The following is a 22,431-nucleotide window of genomic DNA, read 5'->3' on the forward strand; positions in this document are numbered from 1 at the left end:
CTGAGGACAGAGAGTAATGAAAAAAATAGGGGTATGAGCAAGTTTTAACAAAAAAGCTAAAAAGCCATCTACATACAGAACTATAACATGGAATAATTGGATTTTAGAGAAGTTACTAAAATATTGCCCAGCGAAAACAAAAATTAATCTTTTTCTAGTAAATTTTTTTCTAAATAAAAAAACAATATTTTGGGTAATAGAAATCTTAATTTTAACCCTTACGCGCTCCACTGCTTGTCATCTTTTACCCTGCAGCTGTCTGATTGATTGTCATTTGCAAAAATTAAAAATCTTCCAATGGGATGATAAGACGTAAGGCTCGTAAACAAGTTTTGGAACTAGATAATGTAGTTCAAGAAATGATAATTGTTGAATAAAATATTTCTATATTTTTGACTGTTTTTGTTTACTTGAAAATCTTTATGAATTGTTACCATAGAAACAAAGGAGATACTTACCTATTTCAGTCAAAATTTTGGAAGCTAACCCAGCTATCGATTTTAAACACTTTTTTTTTACTAATTAGTGAAATATCAATTTTTTTTTTTAAAGGACGGATATACATATGGGAAGTAGGCGCGGTTGTTGCCCGATTTCGCCCATTTTTCAAACGGTCGGTACCTTTCATAAGATTAACTTATGCATCGAGTTTCGTTAAGATATCTTCTTTTTTCTGCTTAAACTAAAATATATATTTAAAAAGTTTTACTATAAATGCAAGGGAAATAGTGCTAGTGACCGATTTCAACCATTTCTGAAAATTTTTTTAACTGGCTTAAGCTTTACATGTAGACAATATTTCAGTATACTTCTATATTTTCCAACAAATTTATGATGTTATACCACTGTGCGGCGTTTGATGTTTTCTGCTGCTGACGTAGTAAGCTGCTCGGGCGTTTCGGGCAGTAAGATGGCTCAGTCTTTTTCAATGACATATGCACACATATATACATACACACATATGTACTAGCATACATGCATTCACTTATAAGTTAGTATCGAGTCACATTAGATTTTTAATAAAATTTGAATTGGTAAATTTGTAAATTGAAGCAAATTCAATTAAGAAAACGTAAAAATACGGAATATCAAGATATACGAATTCTTTATTTTTTGCAAAAATATTTATCCTGTTTACTCATTTCATTATTTATTCTCTATACATAAACCCTGGAACGTGCATACAAATACACACGCATACACACAACTCTTAGTCAAATATGAACGAGTGCATGCCTTGCTGTAACAGCTGAAGCCTTGTAATTGAGCCTATTGAGCCTATTAGGAATTCAGCTTATTTACAGAGCTTTACTTACTCATTTTTGTGAAACAATATTTATATGCGTAAATATGAAAATAAGATTTAGTTAATTTTCAGTACTTCAAAGGGAATGAGTGATTGGGTTTTGGAAAAAGATACTTTATAGAAATAGTGGAAGTTGAAAATTCGTTTGATGCACTTACAGACTATGCTTTTTATTTTAATTGAAAGCTACTAATATACAAATTTATCAAATTCAATTAAATATTTATATGTGGGATGAACATAGGCAAATTTCAGTCAAATCGGCTGACCCATTTGAGAGATTGAAATTGTTTTCGATTTTTCGAAAATTAATTTTCGCGTAAAATTTTATAAGCTGACACTTGGCAAATCCTAATTTTATATTAATAAATAATGCCTTGAAAGCCTTGCAGTAAAATGTCAGCATACAAGTAACCGTTTTTAATAAAACAAAGTTCTTTTTGTTAGCGATTTTTATTTCTCCCATTTTACGAAGTGTTTTCTTTGCCAGTTTGCCAAGAAGTAAATTATTATCTATACTATTGACATAATTTAGGAAACCAAAAGCTACACATTTAATCTTCTATTTTACCCTATCCATTCTGTTGTCACTGCTGCCGCCAACGCCTCCGCCTCTGCCGCAGTTTGTTGTTGCAATTTTAGTCTCATTCACTTGCAATTTTAGGGCAATGTTTGATCATCTGCCTTTATTGCTGATGCAGCAGTTTCCATTATTTCTCTGAAATTATCTTGTGTGAGTGCTTTTGGCAACTGCCTTTACTGTTGACGCAGCACAAAGCACAGCATAAGCAGGTGCTGTTCTTATTATTTTTTAAAATTACGGAAAAGTGAGCTTCAAGCTGGTGTTAACTTACATAGAGGAGTGCTCTCAAACTCGGGAGTAAAACTAATTAACTTTTATTTTGAACAAAATTGAATGAAACTTCACGAATTGTTTTCACGCTCAAATACGCGCCATAAATAAAGGGTTTTCCTATAAGAGGTGTTATTTTGACAAAAGACCAATGGTTTCGCTGCTAGTGTGACACGTAGCACCGTCTTGTTGAAAATACACGTTTTCCAGATCAACACAATCCAATTTCGGCCATAACAAATCGTTAGTCATCTCTCGATAGCCCAATCCATTCACCGTAACTTTTGTTCCAGCTTCATTTTTGAAAAAGTAAGGTCCAATGACTCCGCCGGACCATAAACCGCAACAAACAGTCATACGTTGAGGATAGAGGGGCTTTTCAACAATAACTCTAGGAATTTCTGAGCCCCAGATCCAACAATTTTGCTTGTTGACGAAGCCACCGAGGTGAAAATGGGCCTCATCACTCGAGATGATTTTTCAATGGAATTCCGGATCATTTTCATGCTTTTCAACGACCCAATCAGCAAAGACACGACGTTGTTGATAATCGGCCGGCTTGAGTTCTTGTGTTAATGGGACTTTATAAGCCTTAAGACCCAAATTTTTATGCAAAATACGGTGTAATGACTTTTGTGGAATGCCTGGAAAAACCTGGGTTTTCTTCAACAGTTTCGGCTGTTCTTGAGCGACGTGCACGGGTTTTATTCTTCACATCACTAACTTGTCCCAACACCTCGAATTTTGTCACCAATTTGCGGTATTGCGGTGCGACAAGGTGTTTCACGATGACCCAAAAATGCTCGAGTTTTACGAACCGTCTCTGCCAAATTTTCATCATTTTTATAGTGAATTTTAATCATTTCAATGCATTGTTTTAGCGTGTATCGTTCCACTTTTATTTATTGCGGAGTTTCTACTTGTCAATTATCAAAAAATGACAGCTTCAAAAGTTATATCTGCCGAAATAGCGGGCTATTCAAAATAACACCTGTTATTGGAATTCAGGCGGCCATAAGTTCGGTCTCTGCGTCCGGTTCTTTCTTAAGGTGCTGAAATCTGGATACTAAATTTTAATGATATAAACCATCTATTGCGACTTGAAAGAACCATAATGAGAAAAATCTACCGTCCTATTCGGCTTGAAAATGGCACGTATCGCATCCGTTATTGGTGGTAAAAATGTAATACGTTTTACTAGAGCGCGGCAGATTAGATGGATTGGCCACATCATAATAATACCCAACGAAAGAACCCAAAAAAGGGTGCTTACTTTGCGTCCAATTTGAGAAAGAAGGAGAGGCCGACCAAGAAAGAGATGACTTTATGACGTCAAAGCAGACTTAAAAGCGACAAACGTTCGTAATTTGAGTAATGAGGCAAGAAAGAGACTGAATGGGAGGAGGATTGTTGATAAAGCTATGGTCCACCACAGACTGTGAAGCTAAGGGAGAGAGAGAGAGATATAAGTTCGGTGTTACGTGAGCTTAGAAATGTTCAGCCATACAATCTTGTGCCGCCATCGCTTTAAGTGAAAGAGCAGAGCCTTGCTGAAAGATGTAGGAGCAGTCGCCGAGTACACCATCAATCCATGGTTTCACTGCTGTCTCTAGAACCTCGATTTAGGTATACTGTAGAATTTACTCGAAATCCTTGTGTAAATAATACCTAATATCATAGCAGTGGCTGGAAACTTAGTGTGCATGACAACAGGAACTTCTGTAGGATTCGAACACAGCCATCTGCCATTCCGGTCCCTTCTGCGATTGGTTTTTGTTATTGTTGTAGCAGTAACTTTGCCCTGTCCGTGTAGTGTAATCACCGGTCGTCTTCGCCTAGCTCATTTAACGGTAGGCCCAGGAAACTTGCTGTTTCGAAAGGTTGGGTCCAGAGGGAAAAGGGTGTTAGATGAGTGGGTTGGATGAGGTATGTGAAAAGGTGGTTAGTGTCGTGCGGGATGCCTTCACATGCCGGACATATGTTTAGTATGTCGGAGTCGATTCTGGATAGGTAGGAGTTTAACCTGCTGCAGTACCCAGAACGTAATTTTGCCAAGGTTACGCGGGACTCTCATTGAAGTTGAAGCTCTTCGTCTGCAATGGGTGATGGTTGGACTCCGATGAAGGCATTCGGGGGTCGGGAGCTTAAGAAGGTGTTAAGAGTCTCACGATGAATGTCGTCTGTATTGTCTGGATCTCTGTCTGTTTCGTCCTGGATCTCGTCCGCGTAGTTAAGGAGGTGCCTCCTAATATGCCTGGGAGGTGGCTCACACTCAAGCCGGTGTCTTCATGGGTGTGTCCTGCGGTAACACCCTAACAGGAACTGCTTGATGAGCAGCTTATTATACCCCTTTAGAGGGAGCATATGGGCCTCGTCATGCAGATGTTGTATTGGAGACATCAGTAGACTTCCTATCGCAATCCTAGTGACAGTATTTTGACAAGTCTAAAGCTTTGTCCACTGCGAATCACTGGTTCCCGGCGACCAGACACGCACAGCATAGTTTAGAACCGGCCGGCCTATTGCCTTAAATGTCGATTAGTAACATTTCTTTGTCTTTGCCCCAAGTGCTGCCGGTAAGCGATTTGAAGACCTTGTTGTGATTCTGGACTTTAGCGGCAATAGTGGTCGTATGCGCTGAGAAGGAGACCAAACTGTCGAAGGTAACTCCCAAGATTTGGAGGTTATTAACAGTCGATTGGTATGTCATTGATTTTTACCTTTAATTGCAGTTTGACCTCCTTTGTCCAGGTGGTGAAGAGGGTCGCCGTGGACTTTGAGGGGGAAAGTTGTAGGTTACTCGCAGTAAAGAAACGAGGTCTATTTGTCTTGCTCAAAAATTTTTTCGTCAGAAAAAAAATAGCATCTCACGAGTTTCAGAATGTTTAATTTTTTTAGTAGGCGGTTTCGATCGCATAACTCGCTGTTCTCGTGTTTGCTCCGACATAAAATGTCTTCTGCGCATAACGTGGGACTTACACCAGAGATTTTCATGAACAACTCAACGGATGAAGCCCTGAAAAACATTAAGCTCCCCCGTAAGGACCCTTATTGATTTTGAAAGGTCTTCGTTTGCACTTTTTGAATAAATTTTGCAGATCGGACAGTCTCAAAATATTCCTCGTGTTTTTGCCTTTTGCAACAGATTAAGCATATCCGTCTTGGAAACATCCAATTCATGGCGATTCTTATGAACGAATGAAGGGGCGCTCTTAAGAAAATTAGGTATGAGTAAATCGATGTGTGCACATTTAGCAACGATAACTGCATCTGTCTTCATTTCTTGAGTTAAGTTGTAGAAAGAAATGTAATGGTTTCGAGAAGCTGCAACCGCATGTATGCATGTATTCAAATACCGTACACACCCTGTATTATGATTGGTTTAATAATTCTTATATTATTTCACTCACTTATTTTATTTCATTTTTTTCATCAATTCACCTTAAACCACTTTCTGGTAGCTAGTGACAGAATATATATGTATGTAATATAAGTATGTATGACTGTGCGTACATAATCAGCAATTCATGTCATCAAAGTCGGCAAAAAATCAGAGAGATTCACTTTTCATTCAAGTTTGTTCCTTGGCAACACAAATTTACTAAATACATTTCTGTCCATATGCTACACATACACATGTATGTATGTATGTGTTTTTGCCATGATATTACTTGGAGTTTTGCACACGAGAACTTTTGCACGGCATCTGTATAGTATGTATGTATGCAGGTATTTGAATCAATGTATGAAGATGCTTACATAAATTATTTAAACTCCAAGGCAACACATGTGAGCAAGATGCCACTGTAATGGGAGATTATTTGATTAAAAACAAAAGCAATGCTTGATTTAAACCATTCCTAAAACAGACTATATTCGTAAGCGTAATGTCTTGAGCACATAAAGATTATTCTGAATATTTGTGTTTGCGAATTTTTAATAGCTCGGCAGGCAGTGGCAAATTGAATGAATTTCTGCCATGAAAAAGCTCCGCATAAATGGAGTCGGCTTGAAAGTGTTTTTTTTTTTTTTTTTTTTTTTTTTTTTTTTTTTTTTTTTTTTTTATCCGAAGGGGGAATCATACATAGATACCGTCAACGCAGACGGCATGCACGATTCATACTGATCGCTAAGGGTGCACCTCATTCGGGACCACGCACAGTCAGTATTACTACTAAACTGGACTTGCGAAACAGTACACCTACATACTAAACCCTAACTCCGACCTCTGTAGCTTTAGTTTGCCCTGCGGTACCGCCGTGTAAACATTACTTCTTTCCTTACTGCGTTCCCATTCCCTTTTCTGCAGTTCCTGTAACGCATTTGCTGACCATTCTTTCATCTTGGCCCACACCAATTTCGACTGCAGCATGTGATCTACAATGTCGCCCGGGGTTATTTTTTCTTTCATGATTTCTTCAATGCACATTCTTTCAGATGCGTATCTCGGGCAGGAGAAGAAGACATGTTCCACGTTCTCACTACCGTTGCCGCAGAACGAGCAGTCAGCTGCGTCCTCGTGGCCGAGTCTTTGGAGATACTCTCTATAGCATCCATGCCCCGTCAGGAACTGTGTGAGGTAGTAATCTGTGTCACCATGTCCTCTCTCAACCCAAGCCTGTACGCTTCTGATAAGTTTATGCGTCCATCTCCCTTTTGTCGCTAGGTCCCAGCGATTTTGCCACGCACTTATGCTCCCCCGTCTTTCTTCTTTACGCTCTTCCGCCGTTAATCGCCTGTTTAGGCTTTTGGCTTTGTCGTACACTCTACCCAGTTCAGAGGCCATTATATCTGGTGGCATGATACCCGATATGACACATACTGCTTCAAACGACACTGTCCTGAAGGCACAGGCAACTCTAAGGGAAATAAGTCTAAAAACTATTTCCGCCTTCTTCGCGTACGTTTTCTGTATCAGGGCTTTACCCCATATGGGTGCTGCATACATGAGTGTAGACTGGGTAACTTTAGCCAGGAGCGCTCTTCTACTCTGAGTAGGACCACCGATGTTGGCCATAATACTTGACAGTGCCGCCGTCACCATGGCTGCCTTTCCGCATGCTTTTTTAATGTGCTCCCTGTAGCTTAGTCGAGCATCGATCATTACACCCAAATATCATAGTGCCGCCTGTGTTGTGACGTTAAACCCATCAATGTTTAGTGTGGTCGTTTCTAATTTTTTTCTACTCGTAATGAGAACTGCTTCTGTTTTTTGCCCGGCTAGCTGGAGTTTAACCGCCGTTAGCCATTGTTTGACCTTTGTTGTTGCCTCGCTGCAGATACTCTGAATCTGAGCGGCTTGAAAGTGTAGTCCCTCCCTTTGTGGAACAACATCAAGACGCACACGCACGGAAATAGGAGGAGGACCTCGGCCAAACACCTGACGGAAGTGTACGCGCCAATAAAAAATTAAGTTTTTAAAAATGGCTTCAAAAACGTAAGTGCACATAGTTTTATCTTCCAAATAGACTGACTTCAGTTATTTATTGTAGTGTAATGTACACGGTCTGGCACTCGAAGTGTAACCAATTAAAAAGGCCATAAATTTTGTTTGGAAAATTACTTGTATTCAATTCAAAGTAAAAAATGTGTGAAAAAAATACAAAATTAAGAATCAGTTCACTTTTTGATTCAATTCAGAATCGAAACGAATCGCAAGCTGCCCGAATGTCACTTGCAGGTATTGTGGCCCACTCGCGGACAATGACTTTTTTCAGCGCCTTGAGACGGCTGAATCTTTTAGTTCAGACTTTGCACTCCAAAATGGCCCAAAGAGAATAAATCTTCGGAATCGCGCCTGGTGAATTTGAGAGCTGTTGTGTGGACGTAATGAAGTTCGAAACGTTGTTTTTAGCTATTCTCGGTTCACTCGAGCTTTGTGAGACGGTGCCGAGTCCTATTGAAATGTCCATAGTCTGCAACCGAAATGTTTGCTGCCCATGGCCTCGAAGCAACGTGCAGAATACATTCCCGATAATATTTCGCATTTACCTTGACGCCAGGCTCGATAAAAACGATTGGAGAGCGCCCATCTGCGGTTACAGTGGCCCAAACCATTACCTAGGGCAGAGCTTACTCGCTAGCGGCGAATCTTACTCGATAAGTTTGTTTATGCTCTCGCATGCAAATTTTTCTCCAAATTAATCGAACTTAGAGATAGCGAGCTGGGAAATGGACGAAAAGAAGAAGCCCGTACATATCGGGTGGGCCATATAGCGTTTGCTTTTGAACCACCTATTTTTTTGAGAATGGTAACACAAATGACATGTCAAATGGGTTTATAATTTACTTAAATGTTTGACATTTACGAAATGGGACGCTACACGCTTGAACGAAATTGGGAAATATTGAAAACCTATTTCCAAAGTGGTGAGTCTTCTTCTTCTTCCGCGGTTACAGTAAATGGCGAGCGTTACCGTGACATGCTTAACGAGTTGTATCCAAAAATTGAAGAGGATGACATGGACGACATTTGGTTTCAATAGGACGGTGCAACTTGTCACACTGCCAAAGTTACACTCGAACTTTTGGCTACCGTTTTTTAATTCCGATATCAATTGGCCGCCTCGGAGCTGTGATTTAAACCCGTTGGACTAGTTTTTGTGGGGAGCCGTTAAGGGCAAATGCTATGCGAACCATCCGGAAACGATTGATGCTTTAAAACACGAAATCGAAGTTGTCATTCATGAAATTGGAGCCCAAACAGTCGAAAATGTGCTTAAAAATTGGGTTGATCGAATGGCCTACTGTAAAGCCAGTCGTGGCAGTCATTTGAACAATATTATTTTTCATTCATAAATGACAATGTTCAATCTTCAAAATAAAAAAGAAAGTTTGAAAAAATATTGATTATTTTTTTTTTTATAGCCGATTCAAAAAGCAAATTTTACATGGCCCACCCTATAGTTACTTATATGGGCTGATCAGGGATCACAACCAGTTACCGGATCAAGTCTCGCTAGGCGTCTCTGCTTTTCGCGCGCCTTCTCCAATTTATTACACCAAGCGATGATAGGGTTCCCTCAACTTTATCTTTCCATCGGAGGTATGGTCTTCCCCTACGTCATTGCCTTCTAGCTAGCCATCCGAACACCTTCTTTGCTGGAGCTTCTGCATCCATACGCTCGATGTGGCCTAACCAGCGCAAGCGCTGAAGTTATTACTAACACGAAGAGGATAGATTTCCGAAGAATCCTTCTCTTGAATACCCCAAAGCTATTGCATCCGTCTGCGACACGACCCATGCTTCAGCGCCATGGAATAGCACGGACAAGATGAGCATCTTGTAGAGTGTCAGTTTTGTCGCGCGAGAAAGGTCTCTGCTACGCATTTGCTTACTGAGATCATAGTAACACCTATTAGCAAGCGTGATTCGTTGATTTATCTCCGGGCTGACATCATTTGTTGCTGTGACGGCGGAGCCAAGATATGTACATATATAAATTCTTTGACGATTTCAAAGATAGAGTTGTCCGCTGAAATGCTGGATCCAAAACGCCGCGTATCTTTCCCAGAGAACATCATATGTATATTTGGACTTGCCCTCGTTAACAGCTAGACCCACTCTATTTGACTCTCTTTCGATAGCGGAAAATGCTGCGGTAACATCTTGCTTGCAGTTCCCAATGATGTCAATATCATCAGTATATGCAAGGAGCTGCACACTTTTGGTAAAAATAGTGCCGGTTTCGATGAACACCGCCTCTCTGCAGTACCCCTTCCATTAGGAACTTAAAGAGGTCGCATGATAATGGATCGAGTTGTCTGAAACCTCGCTCGGTATTGAAATGTTCTGCCTTGACAGAGATACATGTCTGGAACATCGAAACACAATCATTTCGTGAGAAAATATTCTATGTTGTTTTCGCTAAAATATCAAATGTGATACATTTTGATGGCCAGAAACCACAAGCTGCTTTCTACAACTCCGGTGTTTCGCAACGAATACTCTCCCTCACATGCTTCTATACTCTTCCACTTCCTTTACTTACTATTCGGAAAGCCGAATGAAACTTGCAATTGACCAGACCAGTCAAAATGGTCAGAAATACCTGGAGTTTGGATGGAATGTGTCCTCTTCTTTTTAGGTTTTAGAGCCGCACTATCCCGCTAATTATTTGTTCGTTTCGATGTATTATTCATGGAGTCCTCGTAGGGCGCTGTTAACTTTTTGAAAACTCACGCACATGATTCTTGAACTTGCAGACCTACCTTTTGTTCTACAAAATTCAGCATAGTTTTGCTACATACTCGTAGATTAAACAAAGCCATGCGTTCATAGGTAGGTAGGTAGGTAAAATGGCAAAAGTGCCACGGGCACACTTCAAGTAGCACTTACTTGCCGTTTTGATCCCATAATGTGGACCATTACCTGTGCAAAGAAAGATTATTGGGAAGAGAAAACCTTCTACAGCCATCCAGTGCTGTTGATGTAGTGGAGGAGAGAAAGGTGATCTAGGCTGGAGAATTTCTTCAAGTCATCCTCAAAGGGCACGCTAAAGAATCTCAAGCGCCTAGCCGCCAGAGCCGGACTTTTGCAGAGAAAGTGTTCAATAGTCTCTTTCTCTACAGGATCCCCACAGCTTCTGCAATAATAGTTGTACGGAATTCCAAGCTTTTCCGCATGAGTACCGATCAGCCAGTGATCAGTGAACACCGCAATGAGTTTAGAAATTGAATGGCGGGGGATTCCCATCACCTTAAGCGTTCTATTTCTATCGTATTGGGGCCATAGTATTATCGAAATAGCGATGATAGCACGATGAGACAGACCTCCATCTGTCTTGCACTTTTCTTAGAAAGAAATTGTGTAGTTTCCCTTTAACAACGGACAAAGGGACACCGATGTCTGAGAGGGGGACAGCTGAAACCGGTTCTGTCGGCCCCTTCCTGGCAAGCTCGTCGGCAATTTCATTTCCCTCTATATTCCTGTGCCCAGGAACCCAGATAAGGGAGATGTTTCCTGCTTGATCGAGATGTTTAAGTTCCTCCTTACAGAAGTTCACCAGAAGAGAGCTGCAATACGACGACGACAGTGCTTTGATCGCAGCTTGGCTCTCGGAAAAAATATTAATGTCGCCCTCCCAATAGCGATCTTGAAGCTTCGCGAAGACCTCTGCTTGAAAAACGCTGCTCGTTTCCGGCAGTTTGAAGGAGACCCCCGCTCCCACTCCAGATTCCATTTTGGAGCCGTCAGTGAAAACAGAGGTACCTATATCCGTGCCGACTCTCCTCTCCTTCCAGTCTTGCCTGAAAGATAGCCCTAGCAGAACCTTCTAGCGTTTCTAGTAAATTTAGAACAAAGACTAGTGCGCATTCTTGCTCTAAGAATTGGGTGAATCTTTTCACGGCGATGTTCAAGGAAGGTTCGTGCATTTTTCGAAATTTCCGAGTCATTGTTGGATCCCCGGATCGTACGTGTCTTCCATCTATAACAACATGATCGATCTGGTTTCCCGTTTTCCGATCAGGAGACAGCCAGATAGCGTGGTGTACCTTTTTATGCTGGAATCTGATGCTGCAGACTACCATATTTCGGGCCCCGGTGAAGTCGATCAGCCTCTGTCCGTTACCGAACGTTTCGTTGTACAGGCTGAATTTTCCAACTGTGGGGCCAAAAATTACCTCCTCTCCCACCCTGGCGTTGAAGTCGCCAAGCACGATTTTTATGCCGCTCATAGGAACGTTTCAGGCGCTCATAGAAAGAATCTTTGGTCGCATCGTCCTTCTCTGCCGTCGGAGCGTGGGCGCGCATGAGCGAGATGTTAAAAAAACGGGCTTTGATGCGGATTATTGCGAGACGCTCGTCCACTGGAGTGAAATACAGTACTTGGCGACGAAGTCTCTCTCCCACAACAAATCCGACACCGAATTTGCGCTATTTTGCATGGCAGCTGTAGTAGACGACGCAAGGTCCTATGGTTTTTTTGTCTTGCCCCGTCCATCGCATCTCTTGAATGTCAGTGATGTCAGCCTTTACTCTCACGATGACATCAACCAGCCGGGTCCCCATTAAGGGACCGGACATTCCAGGTGCATGCTCTCAAATCGTAGTCCTTAGTTCGCTTGCAGGGGTAGTCATCAATGTAGGAAGTTCTCATCCGAGGCTTTGTACATGTTTTCATTGGGGGGATTTTTAAGTGGCGGGTCTCAAACCCAGCGCACAACCTATGGATGGTTCGCCTTCTCACGTCGACTCACTCGCGACCGGTTGCTCGGAAGCTACCCAGAGGATACTTAGGCTAATCTCGGAAGTTGTGAGCTGCTTGAACCATATGCAGAAGAATCGACTATTATTACTAATATAATATAATAATATTCTAGTATATGTCAAGTTGAAGTTGAAATTGAATGTTGTTGAGTGGATATGAGGAAGTAGGAAGAATTTACTTATGGAATTTATGGCACATGGAGATGGCATACAAATAATCCAAAAGCACTCTGGAAATTCAAGTACAGACAAATGTATGTGCAAATGCATTGTAACGGTACAACTTCATGCACGCGCAATTACAAACAAATGTCTGCCTTGCACAGTAATATTAAAAAATTTAGAAAGAAAAAAGTTTTATTTTATCTGCGCGACTACGCGACTGCGAAAAGATGGATTGGAAGAAAAAAAGCTTAATTGATTTTTCAGCAAAGAATAGAGATTGAAAACGATAAGGGATTGAAAATAACTTTCGAAATTTCTATTCAAATAATTCTCTTTAACTGGAATTAGCCCATTTAACATTTATGTAGGTTTGTACTTTTATTAAAATATAAGTATTAACAAGGTAAGTTTTTACTAGGGAATTAATTAATTGTGTATTTAGTTTTTTGCCCGAAATCGACCACCTTCCACACCAGTTAAAACACGACTCTCTCGTTCGCCGTTGTTGTCAAGCAGGGTTGCCAGAAACACGAGAGGGGGAGTAGGGATTACACCATTCCTACATGTATGTATAGCACTGTAATGCTCGTTAGCCAGGGACTAGTAATACAATATGACTAAAATTGTATGATTCTTTAAAAAAAAATCAGCAATTAACGGTTATTTCTTTAGCGATGTTTCAGCAATTGTAAATACCTGATAAATCTTTACTTTTCATCAGTAAAAAATAATAATAGTTTTTCTAGTCATCTTAGGTTAGGTTAGGTTGACCTGGCTGGCTGAAAGCCATCACATAGACCTATTGATCCTTAGTGTTACCAGATGGAGCTAGACCCTTACGTTTCTTTGTAGTAGACATCTTGTAATAAGTCTGTGTTTTTTGCGAATCTAAGTAAACTTTGGAGCTCTATCCCCCTAACTTCTCATATTGTAAAGCTCCTAGGCGTTTTAATCTGGTTCTAGCTAATGCAGAACAGGAACATAGAAGGTGTTCTAGCATTTCCCTCTCTTCTAGTTCATTGCAAAATCTGCAGCTATCGTTGTTTGTAATTTCTATCTTGTATGCGTGCGCCGCTAGCAAATTGTGGCCTGTCAGCATACCTACGATAGTTCTGCTTACTTTTCTAGACAGAGCTAGTACGAATCGGACGTATTTATTTGCACTCTGTGTACACATGATTTTCGCAGTTCTGCAAGTGGCTAGATTATTCTACCTCCCGTCTATACGTATTTTCATGTTCGCAACGATGCCATTGTAAACTATATTTAAAGGCTTCAGTGTGTCATTTTCTTATTCAAATGGTCTGCGAACAGCGCTTTTGGCAATCTCATATACAATTTCGTTTCCTGCAATGCCCTTATGTCCGGGTACCCAATAGATATACAACCGTCTGTCTGCGGCTAATCCCTCTATGGCTTCCCTGCTTTTTAGAACATTTTTAGATGAAATTGCATATGAGTTTATTGCCTCTATCGCAGCTTAGCTGTCAACGTATATATTTATTTTGGAGTTGCTTGATGTGTTTGCGATTGCTATTTTTGCAGCCTTTCCTACCGCAAAGGCTTCTGCTTGAAAGATACTACAGTGGTCAGGAAGCTTAAATGGCTGTCTGATGGCTAGCTCTGCGCAATAGTCTAGTCATCTTAACTTTTATAAATATTTGATTGAAAAATAAAGTTAACATTTGGACGCTTATTTTTGACCAACACAAGTAAACGTCAGAATTTAACCTTCCTTCACCAAACAAATAAAATCCAGGTTTTAGCTTTATTTTTGACGGAAGAAATAAAAGTCAGATTTTAACTTTTTTTCGGCCAAAAAAATAAAAGACCGGTTTTAACTTTTATTTTTGATAAACAAAATAAAAACTTGACTTTAACTTATATGATTGACTGGAAAAATGAAAGTAAAATTTTAACTTTTTTTGGATCAACAAAACTAAAACTTAAATCTAAATGTTTAACATTTTTTAACAAAAAGATAAAACTTAAATTGTAACTTTTATTGGATAAAAAAAATATGCAGCTCAAATTTTAATTTTTAACATTTTTTAATAAAAAAAATAAAAATTTGTACTTCAACTAAAATTTTTGACCCAAAAACGAGATGTAGAATTATAATTTTTTTCACCAAAGGAATAAAAGTTAAATTCTAACATAATTTAACAAAAACTCAAATTTTAACTTTTTTTTATCAAACCAATATACAGCTTAAATTTTAATTTTTAACATTTTTTAACAAAAAAAAGAAACTCAAATTGTAACTTTTTACACCAGAAACATAAAAGTCAAATTTTAACTTTTTTGGACCACAAAAATTACAACTCAAATTTTAATTTTTAAAATTACTTAACAAAAACATAGAATTCAGACTTCAACTAAAATTTTTGACGCAAAAACTAAATGCAGAATTATAATTTTTTTTACCAAAGGAATAAAAGTTAAATTCTAAAATTTTTTAACAAAAAATTAAAAATCAAATTTTAACTTTTTTACACCAAAAACATAAAAGCCAAATTCTAACTCTTGTTAACCAAAAAAATTAAAGTCAGATTTTAACTTTTTTTACCACAAAAAAAAGTAAAGATTGTCCGACTTTTACTTTTGACTGAAGAAATTCCCGTACAGTTGTAACTCTTTGACTGAAGAAATAAAGGTCAGATTTTATCTTTTTTCCACCAAAAAAATAAAAGTCAGATTTTAACTGTTATAAAGGGTGGTTAAATTTTCAAGGTCCGATGTTGAAAGTGAACCACACCTAAACGTCAACGACACCGTTGGACTTCTTTCTTTGGGGTTATTTGAAAGAAAAGGTGTCCGTCGATAAGCCAGCAACAATTCAAGAGCTAAAGGACGAGATAATTCGGCACTTAACGGCATAGAACCTCAATTATGCCTCAGCGTCATCGAAAATTTGGAACGTCGGATGGAGGTGTGCCGCCGAAGCCGCGGCGACCATTTGGCCGATATTTTGTTTTTACGTAATTGAGCCATACCAATATTATCATAATAAAGAGAAATGGCAATAATTTCTTAAAAAAATTTATTTTATTCAAAATTAACATCGGCCCATGAAACTTAACCACCCTTTATTTGACCGAAGAAATAAAAATCACATTTTAACTTTTTTCCCCAAAAAACTAAAAATCGTATTTGAACAAAAAATTTCTGACTTAAAAACAATACATAAAATTTTAATTTTTTTTATCAAAAAAGTAAAAGTTAAATTCGAACCTTTTTACCAAAAAATTAAAATGCAAATTTTAACTTTTATTTATGACCGAAAAAGTAAAAGTCAAATTTTAATTTCGTTCTACCAAAAAACAAAAAAATCAGATCTTAACTCATTTTTAACAAAACCAGTATTTTTGACCGAATTTTAACTTTATAAAATTTTAGTTTTAACTTTTATTAAAATAATTTAATTTTCAACTTTTATTTTTGCCCGAAAAAATTAAATAAAATTTTAGCTTTAAAAATTCAACTTTTTTTTGTTTATTGACCGAAAAAATAAAAGCCCAATTTTAACTTTTTTTTGTAACTGAAAACATGTCATACAATTATTTACGACTTTTTTGAACAAAAGCCTAACAATTACAGTTCCTAGCAAAAAAAAACACCAGCGATTCTACTTAGATGGGCTTTTTTGAGATTTCATAAATTTAACTGAATTTTTTAATTTCCTCAATATTATAATATTTTTCCAATATTTATTGTACTAATTTCTTTGTTCTTCAATACTTTCTACTCTACAGGTTGTTCCCGCTTGGCATGCGCCCGAACACCACTCACTACCGGAAATCATTTATACCAATCCACCAAAGGGCCACCCTTCGGCTTATCTACATGGTGCGCCGATACATGAAACCTATGGTCCCTACTCGCTAGAGCATAATGAGGGTAATTGGGAGAACTCCGGACCAGGGCTGGGCTCAGAGTGAGTGAAATTTTGAAAGAGATTTATAAAGAACGAAGTCTATTTACTTATTTTTTAAGAACAATTAATAAAAAGTATTAAGAAAGTGGTCTCGAAAAAATATATAGTATAAGATTTGTTATACGAGGTATTTTAAAAAATAAGGTGAATTTTCGTTTTTCTCGAAAAATATTTATTTATTCATCAATTTCCATTTTATCTCCTTCAAAACAGTCCCCCTCATGTATACTACACTTGTGCCGGCGTTTTTTCCAATCGTGGAAGTTGTTCTGATATGCACTTTTTGGTATGTCCTTGAGCTCTCTCAGCGATTCCGTAGTTTTAGCTCCGCAATCGTCGCAAAACGCCGTCCTTTTATGGGTCTCTTCAATCTTGGGAAAACAGGAAATAGTATATTAGCAGGGGGCCAAATCTGGTAAATACGGTGACTAAGGCATGATAACGGTTTTGTTTTTGGTCAAATAATCTCTCACAAGCAAAGATGAGTGAGCAGGTGCATTATAATGATGCAAAAGCCATGCATTTTTTTCCACAATTCCAGGCGTTTTTTCATATTTCTTCACGCAAACGGCGCATAGCTTCCTTCTTATTTACCGTACGCCCTTGTGGTAAGAACTCATGATGCACTACGCCATGGTAATCGAAGAAAACAGTGAATAAAACCTTGACATTTGACCGAACTTGTCATACTTTTTTTGGTCTTGGCTCTCCTGGACTTTTCCATTGGGACGATAGGGCATTGGTTCCGATGTCGTAATCATATGCCCATGATTCGTCACTAGTTATGACCCTTTTAAGCAAATTAAATCGTTGCGTAGTTGTTTTTGGTTAAAATTCAGCAATTTTTAAACGAACTTCGTCGCCATACGTTTCACCCCCAAAATTTCTTAAAAATCTTGCATGACATGAGCCAGCCGATATTCCGGCAACCCGACATCCTCAGCAACTTATCTAATTGTGATTCGGTTGTTGATGTGCTGGGGCGTCCAGAGCGAGCGTCGTCCTAGTTAGTGTTGTGCAGGGTACCTTCACATACCGGACATATGTTTGGTATGTCGGGATCAATTCTGGATAAGTAGGAGTTTAACCTGCTACAGTGTCCAGAACGTAGGTGTGCCAGTGTTACGCGTGTCTCATGAGTAAGCTGGAGCTCTTCATCTGCAATAGGTGGTGGTTTGTCTCCGATTACGGCATTCACAGGGCGGGAGCTTAAGAAGCTGTGACGGTCCCCCGGTCAATGTCGTTTATTGACTGTCAAATACTGTCTGGTCCAGTATATTTCTGTCAGTTTTCTCCTGGATCTCGTCGGCATAGTTTAAAAGGTGTCTCCTGACGTGCCTAGGAGGCAGCTCTGGCTCAAGCAGGTGTCTGCAAGGGTGAATCCTACGGTAGCACCCCAGCAGGAACTGCTTGCTGAGCAGTTTATTGTGCTCCATTACAGAAAGCATTTGTGCCTCATTGTGAAGGTGTTGAATAGGGGACATCAGGAGGCAACCGGTCGCTGTCCGAATAGCAGTATTTTGGCATGTCTGCAGCTTTATCCACTGCATGTCACTAGTTTCAGGCGACCAGACACGCGCAGCATAGTTTGGAACTGGCCGACCAATTGTTTTAAATGTCGATAGCAACAGTTCTTTGTCTTTGCCCCAAGTGCTGCCGGCAAGCGACTTGAGGACCTTGTTTTGATTTTGAACCTTAGTGGCAATTGCGGTTGTATGCGCTGAGAAGGAGAGCAAACTGTCAAAGGTTACACCCAAAATTTTGGGATTGTTTACCGTCGGAATTGATGTGTCATCGACTTTCACCCTGAGGGACAGTTTAACCTCCTTTGTCCAGGTGGTAAAGAGGGTCGCCGTGGATTTAGCGGGGGAAAGTTGGACATTCCTCGCAGCGAAAAAGCGAGAAAGGTCGGTGAGTTAGCTGTTCACTTTGGAGCACAGACCATCGTTGTCATTTCCCGACGCCATTATCATGCAGTCGTCAGCGTATGAGACCAGGGAGACTCCCTGTGGTGGTTGGGGGAGCTTCGAGATGTAGAAGTTGAACAGCACGGGTGAAAGGACACCAACCTACGGTAAACCTTGCTTAATCTTCCTCTGCTTTGATATTTGGTGTGGAAAAATCACTGACGAGTGACGACCGCTCAGGTAGTTTGCGGACCCCCTCTTCAGCCCTTCCGGGAGTGTCGACTGAAAAATACCATCTAGTAGTGGAATGGCTGGCTGTATCGAAAGCTTTCTTCAGGACCAATGCTAATAGGACAGTCCTCTCGCAGAGGCGGATTTGGTTAAGCCCGCGATTTATCTTGGCGCTTATGGCGGTGAGTGTAGTGGTGGTGCTATGCAATCGTCGGAAACCGTGCTGATGTGGGGCTGGAGCCAGGTGTTTCGTGAAGAGTGGTAGTAGGAGGGCTTCAAGTGGCTTCACTACTGGGGAAAGGAGAGTTGTCGAACAATAAGATTCCCCTTGGTTGGCGGGTTTCCCTGGTTTCATTAGTGGGACCACTCTCCCTGCTTTCCACTTGTCAGGGATGATGAGAATAGTATTATGAGCACTTAGTTCCGTTTTTGACACAAAATTTAATGCAGCTTCTTTGATTCACTTCTTTCGATAGCAGAAAATCGCCGAACACGTAAAACAATTGTCTTCTTTATGCCTCTCACAAGCAAACTAAACTAAAACCGTGATCATATCTTCGAGACGAGTGTACCAACATAGAAAAAAATGATAATCGAAAGTCGTACGTAGCACGCGAAGTTTGAAAATTCACCTTATTTTTTGAACACACCTCGTGTATGGTAAAGTTTTTAGCTTGAAAAAAATCTTATTTCATACCCTTGAAAATTCATTAAATTCCTACTTTTTAAGTTATTAAATAGCAAAATATATAAAATTTAAAAAATATTAAAAACTAGTAATTAAAAAACAAAAATTTCTCCATCTTGTGCCATAAACACGATACACGTAACACGAAATGTACACATACACATAAACAAACGAAAAATAACAATTGAAAAACTCCTACAAAAAACCTTACCATAAGTTTTTCCCTCCATTTCTAAACTGTAAACTAATAATTATCCATTAATATGTATTTCGATGTGTATATTTATGAATAAAAAATATAAAAAATGAAAAATGTATTCTCTCTATACTCTTTACCCCGATCTATCACTGTGACTCACTCTCTCACTACCACCCATCCACATACATGCAATACACTACACTCCGCTCTGTTTACTCTTCTCTTTTCTCATTGCATGCTCATGTCGCAGTTATATTGGTGAAATAAATCGAGTGGCGCAAGTCGATGAGAATCCAAATTATTTCAAACCAAATGCCAACAATGATGCGAATGAGATACTTGTTTGGGGTTTGGGCACAACACAACCAACAATTTCTCAACTCCAACAACAACAGCAACATAAGCAACATCAGCAAAGGTATCGGCCGGTAACACAGCAGCAACAGCAATCACCCACACAACAACAGCAACAACAGCGACCGCCATCACTTGTACAGCAACAAAAAATGCAATTACAACAGCAACAACAGCTAGTACAACAAAAACTGAAAACACAACAGAAACAACAACAAACACATAACCTTCAGAAACCCCACGCCTCTAGTCATAGTTTTAATCCCTTTTTCAATGGTGAAAATATTTCGAAACAAAGGTGAACTGATTTAATAGAAGTGATATGAAAGTATTGAAGACTAATTAACCCTTCAATGCATGCTTTTGCTAGTACCACTGAAAATTCTACTATACAAATTTTATCTCTCCGAACTCGAATCAGTTGGTACTTTTCCATCCGAATGTCTCTGCTCTAGTCCTTCAAATGCTTACACAACTAAACAGTAGTCGAATTTAGCACTTAACTAAAAATTTATACTAAAAGTTTATTCACGCTCTTTAGAAATACCTAAACTAGCCTAACATTTAAATGAATTTAATTAACATTTCTGCTTTTCAAGCTGACCACTTCCACATTACTTTGGCTGCTCTATCAACCCATAAAAACGTCGAAGCTGCAGAAGATAGTGGTTTATAATTTTTCACATTGAAGCTCATATCAGAAGAATCCTTTATAATTTCGGAGGAATAAATAAATCTCCTATCCCAAAAGCAAAGTTCCTGTCGTTATTGCACGTATCGCACTCGAACTCCTGCTAAGATAAGCCATCATCAGACGGTTATTGTTCAAAGAAGTTCTGAATTTTGTCTTTCTACAGGTTTTTACAGCTATTTTAGATCATTGAATAATCTGTCGATCGCATTAAATTAAAGTTAATCAAAATGTAATACTGGCTTTTACAACTAAAAAAGCGCAAATTAAGCTTAAAGCTTAATTAATTAAAATTTACCTTTACTTTTGTAAAATACGGCATGTAAAGATTTCAAAATTTTTCGATAAATGCGTTGATTCTTGGTCTAGAAGTCGAGTGGATAGGATTAGATTAGATTAGATTAGATTAGATTAGATTAGATTAGATTAGATTAGATTAGATTAGATTAGATTAGATTAGATTAGATTAGATTAGATTAGATTAGATTAGATTAGATTAGATTAGATTAGATTAGATTAGATTAGATTAGATTAGATTAGATTAGATTAGATTAGATTAGATTAGATTAGATTAGATTAGATTAGATTAGATTAGATTAGATTAGATTAGATTAGATTAGATTAGATTAGATTAGATTAGATTAGATTAGATTAGATTAGATTAGATTAGATTAGATTAGATTAGATTAGATTAGATTAGATTAGATTAGATTAGATTAGATTAGATTAGATTAGATTAGATTAGATTAGATTAGATTAGATTAGATTAGATTAGATTAGATTAGATTAGATTAGATTAGATTAGATTAGATTAGATTAGATTAGATTAGATTAGATTAGATTAGATTAGATTAGATTAGATTAGATTAGATTAGATTAGATTAGATTAGATTAGATTAGATTAGATTAGATTAGATTAGATTAGATTAGATTAGATTAGATTAGATTAGATTAGATTAGATTAGATTAGATTAGATTAGATTAGATTAGATTAGATTAGATTAGATTAGATTAGATTAGATTAGATTAGATTAGATTAGATTAGATTAGATTAGATTAGATTAGATTAGATTAGATTAGATTAGATTAGATTAGATTAGATTAGATTAGATTAGATTAGATTAGATTAGATTAGATTAGATTAGATTAGATTAGATTAGATTAGATTAGATTAGATTAGATTAGATTAGATTAGATTAGATTAGATTAGATTAGATTAGATTAGATTAGATTAGATTAGATTAGATTAGATTAGATTAGATTAGATTAGATTAGATTAGATTAGATTAGATTAGATTAGATTAGATTAGATTAGATTAGATTAGATTAGATTAGATTAGATTAGATTAGATTAGATTAGATTAGATTAGATTAGATTAGATTAGATTAGATTAGATTAGATTAGATTAGATTAGATTAGATTAGATTAGATTAGATTAGATTAGATTAGATTAGATTAGATTAGATTAGATTAGATTAGATTAGATTAGATTAGATTAGATTAGATTAGATTAGATTAGATTAGATTAGATTAGATTAGATTTGTGGGGGGTTGGACAAGTCCAAACACTCAGTCAGGAGGCCTTTGTACTACACTGGGTTAGAATACAATAGAAAGAATCGAGAGATAAGAAAGATAAAATGTGGGTGGTAAGACGGAAAAATTAGTTTGAGGTCACTCTTCCACAAATTTCTTGGATTCATTGATGAATCTTAAGACATACGGAAGAGGAAAAGTATGAGCCTTATCCATACTCAGTATATCGGAACCCAATATCCAAAGTCTGATTCTGGAAAACGCCGGACAGCTACAGAGAAAATGCTCTACAGTGACATCATCCTCAAGACAGGATAGGCATATCGAGCTGTGGATGATCCCCATGGGCAGGC

The 22,431-nt window shown here is 38.2% G+C and overlaps 1 protein-coding gene across 1 annotated transcript in view; it reads left to right on the plus strand.

The window, feature by feature from the left end:
* Nucleotides 1–22,431, plus strand: part of LOC129246261 (uncharacterized) — a 122,018-nt gene that overhangs the window by 34,590 nt on the left and 64,997 nt on the right. The window contains exons 4-5 of the mRNA XM_054885350.1: nt 16,290–16,471; nt 19,747–20,148. Of these exons, the coding sequence (XP_054741325.1) occupies nt 16,290–16,471; nt 19,747–20,148 (584 nt within the window). The remainder of the gene's footprint in view (nt 1–16,289; nt 16,472–19,746; nt 20,149–22,431) is intronic.

This window comes from Anastrepha obliqua, chromosome 1 (genome assembly GCF_027943255.1).
Source record: "Anastrepha obliqua isolate idAnaObli1 chromosome 1, idAnaObli1_1.0, whole genome shotgun sequence".
Taxonomy (NCBI): Eukaryota; Metazoa; Arthropoda; class Insecta; order Diptera; family Tephritidae; genus Anastrepha; species Anastrepha obliqua.